The sequence below is a fragment of the Bidens hawaiensis genome, unplaced genomic scaffold, assembly GCF_021521415.1.
Source record: "Bidens hawaiensis isolate Kalapana, Puna unplaced genomic scaffold, B.hawaiensis_p1.1 tig00000142_1, whole genome shotgun sequence".
Classification (NCBI taxonomy): domain Eukaryota; kingdom Viridiplantae; phylum Streptophyta; class Magnoliopsida; order Asterales; family Asteraceae; genus Bidens; species Bidens hawaiensis.
In genome coordinates this window covers 7,174,353-7,184,803 of record NW_027491019.1, presented here as the reverse complement: position 1 = coordinate 7,184,803, position 10,451 = coordinate 7,174,353, and the positions used below count along the sequence as shown (strand labels likewise).

At 31.6% G+C, this 10,451-nt stretch overlaps 2 protein-coding genes and 1 long non-coding RNA gene across 4 annotated transcripts; all 3 read left to right on the top strand.

The window, feature by feature from the left end:
- Nucleotides 1-3,615: 3,615 nt before the first annotated feature.
- Nucleotides 3,616-7,057, top strand: LOC143576812 (uncharacterized). Its single transcript, XM_077060855.1, has 5 exons — nt 3,616-4,117; nt 4,529-4,610; nt 4,713-4,814; nt 6,541-6,694; nt 6,785-7,057. The coding sequence occupies exons 3-5, from the start codon at nt 4,789-4,791 to the stop codon at nt 7,055-7,057; spliced, it is 453 nt and encodes a 150-aa protein (XP_076916970.1). The 5' UTR covers nt 3,616-4,117; nt 4,529-4,610; nt 4,713-4,788.
- Nucleotides 7,058-7,207: 150 nt separating this feature from the next.
- LOC143580408 (uncharacterized) lies at nt 7,208-7,856 on the top strand. Its single transcript, XR_013143655.1, has 3 exons — nt 7,208-7,285; nt 7,357-7,484; nt 7,592-7,856. It is a non-coding gene; the product is annotated as an uncharacterized LOC143580408 (long non-coding RNA).
- Nucleotides 7,857-8,031: 175 nt separating this feature from the next.
- Nucleotides 8,032-9,411, top strand: LOC143582966 (uncharacterized). Of its 2 annotated transcripts, XR_013144076.1 has the most exons (5): nt 8,032-8,204; nt 8,312-8,435; nt 8,536-8,722; nt 8,842-8,913; nt 9,001-9,411. XR_013144076.1 is itself a non-coding variant. In XM_077065462.1 (4 exons), exons 1-3 carry the CDS (start codon nt 8,083-8,085, stop codon nt 8,710-8,712), a joined length of 423 nt encoding a protein of 140 aa, XP_076921577.1. In that variant the 5' UTR covers nt 8,032-8,082; the 3' UTR covers nt 8,713-8,722; nt 8,842-9,411. The 2 variants fall into 2 exon arrangements, 1 of the variants encoding a protein (XP_076921577.1); XM_077065462.1 differs by having other exon boundaries at nt 8,842-9,411.
- Nucleotides 9,412-10,451: the final 1,040 nt, after the last annotated feature.

Genomic DNA, 10,451 nt, shown 5'->3' with positions numbered 1-10,451 from the left:
TCGACGATTGTCAGCCTCTAATTTCTACAATCAACCAAAGGCTAAAAAAAACTAAAAAGTAAAAGGTGTCAAATATGTAGTTTTATTTTCTCGTTATTTCATTTAACAATATTATTTAATGATTGGTAGGGCTTTATATGACTTGATCTTAAAATTAAATAAGGCAGCTCGGCTTACTTTGAACATGACCTAGAAGTTATGCGAGCTTAGGATCAAGCCAACGAGCCGAGCTAAGCTTTAACGGTGATTATCACGACATGTTCAAGGGCGGACCAACATGGAGTGGGTCGGGGCCTTCATACCTCAATCTTTTTTAAAAATTTAGTAGTTAAGGATATAAAAATTTGCAAGCATCCCATAAGAATAATTAGTTTGATCCTATAGTCTAAAGAGTAAGCTTGGTGTAGTACGTGGTAAATCATTTGTTTTTCCATATAGAGGTCATAGGATCTTAACTATTAGAGACAATACGTTTATTGGTTTCTTTCTTTTTTATTTTTAAATTCAAATGAAAACTATGTGGCTTTTGGTTTCTTGTTTATTTGAATAATTTAGTGATGTATAATTGTTTTGACTTAACTTCTTTATTCTAATAGATGAGTAAAGAAGTTTAGGAATTGTATGTTGATTTTGTCTCCCTCACATAAATTTTTTCGTTAAATGTTTTATTGTGTTTTGTATGAAATTCAATTTTAATTTGGAGTTTATGACTGGTTAAACTTGTCATGGGTTGAACTAACTAATTTGTATGAAATTTCCACTTTGCTTTTAATGAACAAACATTCTTCATCACGTATGTTCAACCTTCTATAGTTTGTTTAAGTGTTTCTCGTATTTTAAAAAATTGATCGTCTATATTCAGTTTGACCCGAAGTTTCTAGCCATAGTTAATGTCACCTTTATATGCATTTTTGTTCAGTGGCGAACCCAGGATTTTCATTCAATGGGGTCCCTTTTTTTCGGTGTACATTCTTCACTACCCAACATTAGAATTTTTGAGGCAATCGTCATTCCGGTCGGTCGAGGCGAGTATTGTTTAAAAAATATAAAGACTCAAACTTTCTTTCTAAGTTATCTAAGTTTTCCTTAAATAGTTTTGTTGATTTCTATAACATTATCTTTGAAGAATTGTTATTAAACCAAATAAAACCTTAATATTAAATTAGAATTTAATAAAAAATAAAAAAAAAATTGTTTTTAAACCAAATAAAACCCTAAGTTTTAATTATATAAATACTCAATAAAAATATCGTAAAACGCAAAAAAGCTTTGCTTGTAAACCAATAAACCACTATGTTTTAATTAAAAATTAGAAAACAAAATAAAAAAGTTGAAACCACTCTTAAAAACACTATGTTTTAGTTAAAAATTATAAAAACAAAATAAAAATGTTGAAACCACGCTTAGTGAGGCTTGAACTTGTGATCTTTGGGTTGGAAGAGAAAGGATACCACTACACCACAGAAAGTTTTGATACAATGGATTTCACCTAAGTACTTTTATGGGGTCATTCAAAAAAATTAACCTATCGTCTCTTCTATACTTTTAAAAAAGATTGGTGTTCCGGGACCCCGATCCCACTAAGGTGGGTATGCCCATGCTTTTGTTGTCATTGTGTTCTTTATGGTTAATAGAGAAAAGTTTAGTTTGAAATAAATTTGTGTTTGTTCAAATGGCGGCAAATATTCTTTATGTATACTTTGTGTGCGATGAATTTGAATTTAGAATTTGTGACCTAATTTCTAAAAACTTTAATTTTAGGGCTAATATGCCAGGACCGTTTAAAATAAAGCTAAAACTTGAATTCTACTAATTTAGAATTTGTAACATGCTTTCTTAAAACTTGAATAGTCGAGTATGATTATATATTTTGTTATGATATTGTATTTTATAATGTTTTCATCGTCCCGTCCTGACCCGACCTGAACGACGACTGACTCAAAAAATTTAACGTTTTGTTGTGTAAAATTTAAAAACTGAAAAATGGAACCTTATTGGTAAAAAAAATTTGGGTTCGCCACTAGACATGTTGGAGCTTATTGAAGCCAAGAAATGAGAATAGACAGGCATGGACCAATTGCATAAAGGAGGAGATGATAATAAGTACTTTTCTTTGAGTCACAAGTAGCCATAGGTGAAAGTTAAAAGGGAATAGAATTCTCTTCTATTTTATGCCTAATTTGTTTGAATTAGGTGAAAGTTTTGGATCATACATTTAGAGGGTGTCATCTTGCTTCAAAGATTTGGATGCTATCAGTTGTTGATAGGAGGTGGTTTTTTCCGGATGATAAAGGGCCTATAAGTATTTTAGAATTTGGATTTGTCAGGATGGATGAAAAAGAAAAAAAAGATGTTATTGATGCGATTATCTATACGTCATAGTGAACTATTTGGAGAGCTCGAAATGAAATTATTTTTGGTCAATCCAATGACATCAAGGACACTATTTAATTCGATCGTCTCAGTTTTATATTTGTGGTTATCATCTCGTAATTGTAAGTTTTATTTGAACTGGGTGGCGTGGCTCAAAAAGCCGTTACTTAGCATGTAATTTTTGTTTTGTCTCGGTTAGGTTTTCCTTTCCGAATGTGGTTTTTATTTCAAGCTTGTCTTTAAAAAAAAATGGAATAAACTTTGTTACTGGGTGGCTTGCTCAAAAACCCGTTACTTAGCATGTAATTTTTGTTTTATGCCTGGTTAGGTTTTTCTTCCGGATGTGGTTTTTATTTCAAGCTTGCCTTTAAAAAAGGGAATAAACTTTGTAACTTGGTGTATGGATGAGCTCGGGATGATACCAGTACCGATCCCGAAAATCCCGATCTCGAAAATTCTGATCTCGAAAATCCCAAATATTTGGTACCGGTACCGAAATGTTCAGTTCGGTATTGGTACCGGTTCAATACCGGTATTTCATTCAAATTTCGGGAAATACCGGTACCGAAAACTAAAAACTTGATACCGATACTAGTAAAAAACGGTCATCCCTAACACCCATAGGTGTGATTTTTCATTTTCAAAATATGTAAAGGGGGAGCTTTGGTTGTACCTTGCTAGTCTATAATATTTTGGTGTTTTAATAAAAGTTGCTCGCTTAAAAAAGAAAAAAAAATAAAATTTTTGTTGAACCATTAGCTACTATTGCTTTGGAAAATGACAAATCAAAATGGCTGGGTGCCAAGGGTTGGGTGAGTCAAACAAACAAACAGGTTTTACCAATTTAAGGGTTTGAACAAATTTTTTCTTTAAATTCAGTATCATTAGCTAGTATTAGAGATTTGGAAATGATAAAGAATGTTTGTGAATGTACGAATAATTGTGCTTTTCGAAAGAGCAAATCTATATATAATAATAATAATATATATAAACAAAAACAAAAAAAGCTTTTTAACAAATCCAAATACACTTTAAATGGGTCAATTCAATAAAAGCCCAAGTTACACCGGAGTGTCACCGGCAAAGATGAACCGGAGAGACGACCATTCCCCAAGTTACATCGGAGTGCAACTGAGTATCAACATCTTAATGTTCATTGTCGATATATTAAGGTGAGACTCTCTGACCAAATCTAGACTTGTGATTAAACCCATAAACCATAAATCACAGAACCCTTAAACTTTAATCCTCTCTCTGGTACGAAACCCTCCCAGATTGCTCGATTTCAATGGAATATTGGGTTTGGTAAGAATAACTGAAACTGTGATACAGATCCGATGGCCACCAGATTGCTCGCTTTTGAATGCTAAACTCTCTAATTTCTACTCTTTTTCAACAGTCAATTATACAGTTTTTAATCGGTTTTGTGAAGTTAATTGTTTATATGTTGGTTAATTGTAATTATTATGATTTTAGGTTTAACTTATCTCAGATCTTATATATGTGATATGGCTGATGAGGTTAATGTTTGTTTATCATGGTATTTGTGTCCATTCAAACATGTACAAGTTGCAGCTGCTAGAGGTAACCGGGGTGCTGTTGAGATGCTTTCATGCTTTTACCTTTATCATCTCAAGTGGAAAGCTTTGCGAATCTTCAGAAACCGCAAGTTGAGCTTGACGGTAAGGCTGCAGCGGTTGGACAAAACGGTCTTATGGCACTTTACAACACATTGTTCAGTCAGGTTCGATTTATTTCTTTATTTTCATTTAATTCATGTCACCACGTCTTTAACTTTTGTTTAAATGAGACACTTAATATTGTGTTTGCAGCTGGATGTGATATCAGCTCAGTTTTTCGTGACTGATAACGACTTTCGAAGTCTAGAGTCTAGAAAACAACTCACTGAAACGGTGGATTCTTGATTGTCTTATAAGGTTATTCCCGTATTTAATGAGAACGATGTGGTTAGTACTTGCCGCTCTCCATATGAGGTATGCGCTTTATAGACGTGTCTCTGATATATCGTTTATTATACTCTATGTATGCAATTTTATCCTCGATTTATATGTATACAAGTTGCCTAAAATTGAATTAGGTTTCACCTATTTGACTTGAAAGATGTAGGAATTAATCAGTTTTGTAAAATTTGCAGCTTCCAAATGGCTGAAGATAATACAAAAATCGAGTATCCTATAGGCTTATTGAACGATTTCCGATTAAGGGTTTAGGAAGAGGTTAGTTACACTTGATTTGATGATTGTGTAATTATATATAGTTTTTCGTGTAGTAATAAGAACTATACTAAAAGTATGTATGCATGTATGCCTCATATATAGGATAATAAAGTTGTTGCTACGCCTGCACCAATGGAACGAAGGAAGACCTCACTTTGTGAGTTTATGCATAGCGAGTATGCTAGACACTTTCCGTCTCATGAGGTTTGCTGCTGCTTTTTACACTTGATCATGAATTTATATAAACAAAAATTAGTTTGTATACTTTAGGCAATCTGAAGGTTCCAAAGAACATGTAAGATCTTATATATGTGATGTTATTAATTAAGTATATATCAAAAAATGCTTTTTGGTTTAACTTATCTAAGATCTTATATATGTGATGTTATTTATTAAGTCAAAGTCAAATATTATCAAAGTCATTGCAAAAGTCAACATTGAATATTAGTCAACAACATGGATTCTGCTTAGTTATAAAATGTCAACTGATCACTTGTGAAATTGATTAAATTAACACTATGTCTAAGGCATAACTTAAATTTGGGTTCGTTTAAGGTTGTCAAAAAAACATTATAAACCACCATTGGCTCCACTCTTTTACAAACCAAGCATTCGAGTTGGCTTTTTTCAAGTAAGCTTCGAGAAAGCGTCAAGCCAGGAGCTTTTTAGACAACTCTTTGATTGATTAGTTGAATGCATTTAATATAAATAGAATGACCAAAATATATTTAGTCATCAATATATTTTTAGAATAATAAAGAATTAATAAATATTTTTACTTGGATGGTTTGGTCTTTTAGTAATCCAAGTCCAAGTCCAGTCATGACCTCATATTATAAACAAGACAAATATTAATATTAATAACAAATATTAGTATACAAAACTAATAAAACGTTTGTTATTGAATTGTAAATATGCTTAACATAATTTTAACACTAAATCTTGAAATATAGAAAAACATCATTTATATATCATGTTCTGATTTATAAATAGTTTCACGTTTTTTCTTAATAATAATTAAATTCAAATCCCTATTTAATGTAGGGTATATCTTTACCTATTATAGATATAATACAACTCATATGTAAATCATTATAAATATACATATCATCGTTGCCTTTGTTTCTTCAACATCCACCAATATAAGTTGCAAGTTCCAAGCAAATCGTTCAATCCAGCTGCATACGGTATGTTTACATTAGGTGTTATAACTAAAAGAGATTGGTTAATCTATATGACCATGAATCAATTTTTTCAATTCGGTTGGTTTCTTCAGTTTCTGTTTGTAGCAAATCTGAGACAGAACCAAAATTTTTAAAAAAAAAAAACAAAAACAATTGACTAATATTTTTTTTTCCACTAATTCTGATGTTAGGCTTCTTCCTTACTTCACTTCTGATCAATCACCTATAGTTCTCTATTGTCTCTTGATTAATAGGAATAATTGAAAAAATCTTACCCTTCTTGGTAGTTTTTTTTTTTTAAATTACATAACTTTATATTTTATTAGTGTCAACAACCTGGTTGTAATAATATGGTGACATGTGTGATTGAGGGTATTGCATAAAAGCACTTGTGAGCTTATGGCGTTTCTGATGACTCAGCTCAATATTTTTTTTTTCACTAATTCTGATGTAGTTCTCATGTCCGTAAAAAGTTTCACCTTTTGTATTGTGGTACAACTGCGTATTGTTCACTGTTGTTACTTTTCAATTAACGGTTTCAATGTCCATAAACAGTTTACTTCTCATCATTTTTTGTCGGTATCAATTCGGTTTGTTAAGGTACCGACATTTATCATGGTGACCCATATAAATTAACTTTGATTACCAATAAAGTAGTGAACTTTAAATATAAAATAAATAAGCAACTATACATAACCACCAAATTATTTTTGTTTGAACGATTTCTTATACATGATTATTTGCAGAATGGATACCAAAAAGTTTACGATGTTAAATGATCTTGGAGATGCTAATGAGAAATCAGTCCTGCTGGTAAGGGTCTTAAGGAAGTGGATAAACCATGTACTTGACAAACCCCTTTTCATTATTTCTTTGGATTTAATATTACAAGACGAAGAGGTACGACTTAATTATAATTATAATAGTTACTTTACGTTTCGTATCAAAAAAATGATAATATGTATTTTTTTCTTATTTTTGTTCCTTAAGGGAAATAAAGTACATGCTTCTATTCCAAAGAAGTTTATAAGCTACTTTGATAATAAGATAAAAGAAACTTGCTGGTATAAAATTTCAAAAGCAAGTTTTGAAGCTTATGCTGATAGGTTCAAGTATGTGGAAAACTCGCATAGAGTAAATCTGTCCAAGACGACTGATGTAAGACTATGTGATGATTTTGTTGCCGACATTCACATATTCAAATTTACAGACATTGACATGTTGCTTGCTAGAGCAATTGTTGCCGATACATGCACTGGTTAGTATATTTAACTACTAAGTTTTAACGTTAGATTTTTATTGACAAACTATAGCTTTTGATTTTGTTTGATATCTTTTGTCTTATCACTTAACACATTTAATAACCATGGTTTTCTTTATATTGTCAATAGATGTTATTGGAATTATTAAAGATAATGTATATGCTAGAGAGATCACAAAGAAAAGCGGTACCACTGCCAAATTGTTAGAAATCGACTTATATGGAAGCAAGTAAGTATTTTAATAATAAAAGAGTTATGCATTGAGCATTTGTTACTAACAATTTTATATATTTATTTTAGTGGCAATAAAATCGGTGTCAGTTTATGGAATTCGTATGCAACACAGATTTTATCTTACATTGAGCAGAATCCACAAGAGGCTCCGGTGGTTGTTATTTTACACTTTGCTGTATACAAACCTTTTAATGGTTAGTTAATAAGAATTATATTTTATTATTAACATGTTAATTTATATTAAAAACATTTTTAACAGTTTTGATTACCTATTCATCTCAATGTTGTAATCGTTTTTCAGGAATACCTTGTATCTCTAACGCAAACGGCGTTACGAGTTAATCATTAATCAAGAAATCCCAGAGATTGTAGATTTTAAGAAGAGGTTAAACAGTTTTAAATAACTTTTAAAATAACATCGATATTTTTATTGCATGCATATGCTATTTAGCTAACACTTTAATGTTATTGTTAGCTTGGTTCAAATGATTGCCTCTCAAACGTCTTCAAGCGCTTTGCTAAGTCCACCAACTATACGGAATCGGTTTCTTGATGAATTTGTTAATGACACGGAGTTCAGTCATATCGGAGAAGTTGAAGCTATGACAACAATATTGTTTAACTATTATCTTTATATATATTAATGTCATTTTTTTATAACTTAATTAAATTATAAATTCCGTTTATTTGTTTAAGGCAAAAAAGGTTGTCGTCTGTGGAAGCATAATCCCAACATCTAACTACAGCCGTTGGTACTACATTGCCTGTAAAGTGTGTGCTACAACACTTACAATGGAAAAAAAGGAAAGCCATGAAGGGGAGATCGACGGGGAGACATCTTTGAATCAATTCAAAGGAAAGTATAAATGCAGAAGCATGAAATGCAAAGGTGCTATTGTCAATGCAGTTGCTAGGTTTGTGAAAAATAACATTTGATAATAGACATAATTACTGTTTGTGCTTAAAATAAGATAGCATATAATTATTGTCTATAACAATGTTAATCACCATTAATGTGCAGGTACCTGGCTCCTTTTGATGTTCAAGACTCAACTGGATCGATCCTGGCGTTAACTTTATGGGAAGGACAAGCGCTACCCATTTTCAAGATTACTGCTATGGATCTGTTTAAGAGATTGGTGGAGGTAAGTTTGGTTATACTACAAAAATGCATTTTAAGTTTAAGTTTACAATTAAATGATAATCACACTTCATGGTTAATAAATATTTTTTATTTCTGCACAGAGTGGTGCTAATCCTGATGAAATTCTTCCTAAAGAGATCCACGATATTGAGGGTCAAATTTTTTCTTTTAAGATCAACATTCAACAATACAATATAAATAAAGAAGGGTCTTCCTACAATATTTATAGACTTACCAAAGATCAAAACATAATAGACGAGCTGCAAAAAAAAGCATGAATTGAATCTGGTAAGATATTTTATAGTTAAGTTATTGTTTTTGGGTTTATACATGTTTAATTTTTCTTATATTTACTGCATACCGTATTTGATAACATTAAGAATTTGATTGTTTTTTTTGTTTAAAAGCCTCAGGAACCAACCTCCGATTCAAGTAATGAAGATTTCGTTACACATCCTGATATAAACATGTCTGATAAGGTATGAAGTATAGATTAATTTCGCTACAACAAATATAAGTATACCCATAATTTATGAACTTTATGAAACTTTAAATTTCGTTATTAGGATTCTGTTAATATTGAAGATGATGATGTCACGACTTTGGTAACAAACACATCAAAGGCATCGGCTGTCAACAAACAAAGCAAGAACCAGAATGCTGAAACCGTAAAGAGGAAGCTCCAAGATGTGTATGATGTCGACAGCGCACCGCAACAGTCAACTTCAAAACCAAAAAGATCATCAAAAGTTCAAGATGTTGGCAAGAACAATCTCTTAACACCTAAAAAGGAGAAATAAATAATCGTCTTAATTTTTTTTTAATAACGATGCAAACTTTTGGATTGGTTTTTATTTGCTTATTTGGAGCTTCTTTAAAATACTTTTTATTTTTCGTTGATGAACAATTTTGAATTGCAATTGACTTGAAATTATTTGCTATATGTCTTGTAGAAATTAGTACCCAAAGAATATTCAACACTCAGACTTGTAATTCTACTAATGGTTGTAATTCTACTAATGGTAATGCATTTCAACATCAACAATAAGAATATTAACAATGTTTTATATTTTTCTCTTTATATGAACATACATTTTAATATTATCTTAGGAACTCAAATAAAGAAGATGCTCTCAAAACATAATCGTTTTAAAAGGAAGTTCCTTTTGGATGCAAAAAGAGGAAAAGTTAACTCAACCAATGTAGCAAAAGTAAATCGTATGAGAAGAAAATTAATTTTGGATAGTAGGAGAGGAAATCATGTTTCAATACCCGATATAGCCACATCATCAAATTCAAACGCCATGACTACTAACCGAGCTTCTATGATTACTCATTCAAACATAGGTGTCGTAAACATTAAATTTTATAGGCTTTTGTTGATTCGCTACTAACACGTTTTTCACATACATTTTAGTCATTCAAACAGACGGCTCTGCGTCTAAACAGAAACGTATAAGTAGGAAAGAAAACATGCATCGTAAGGGAAGAGGAGATTGTCGTGTGCCTGAGAATAACGGACTTAATGGAATTTCAAAAGGTCGGTTCACTTATGCGATGTTTTTACCTTAATTTACATATATTTAAAAATTCATGGAACATATCTATTATCATTTTTAATTTTTAATAACTACAGATTACTTGGATCATGGAGACAAATCTGTTGTGTGTGAGATGTGTCATGCTAAACTCTGGAACGACGAGGCTACAAGAGGCAAACGGAAAGAAACAAAAGTGACTTATAGTTTGTGTTGTCATAATGGCGCTGTTGAGTTACCACCACCAGTTAGACCGAACCCTGAGTATGAAGAACTATTTAAATCAAATACCGCCAAAAGCAAGTTCTACCTGAAAAACATTCGCCGTTACAACTCCATGTTCTCTTTTACTCTATGGGAGGAAAGGTTGACGCGTCAATTAATAAAGGAAAAGCTCCTTATGTGTTCAGAATGAGCGGTCAAAACTACCATGCTATTGGAAGTCTGTTACCCAAGGATGGGGCGAAGCCAAAATTCTC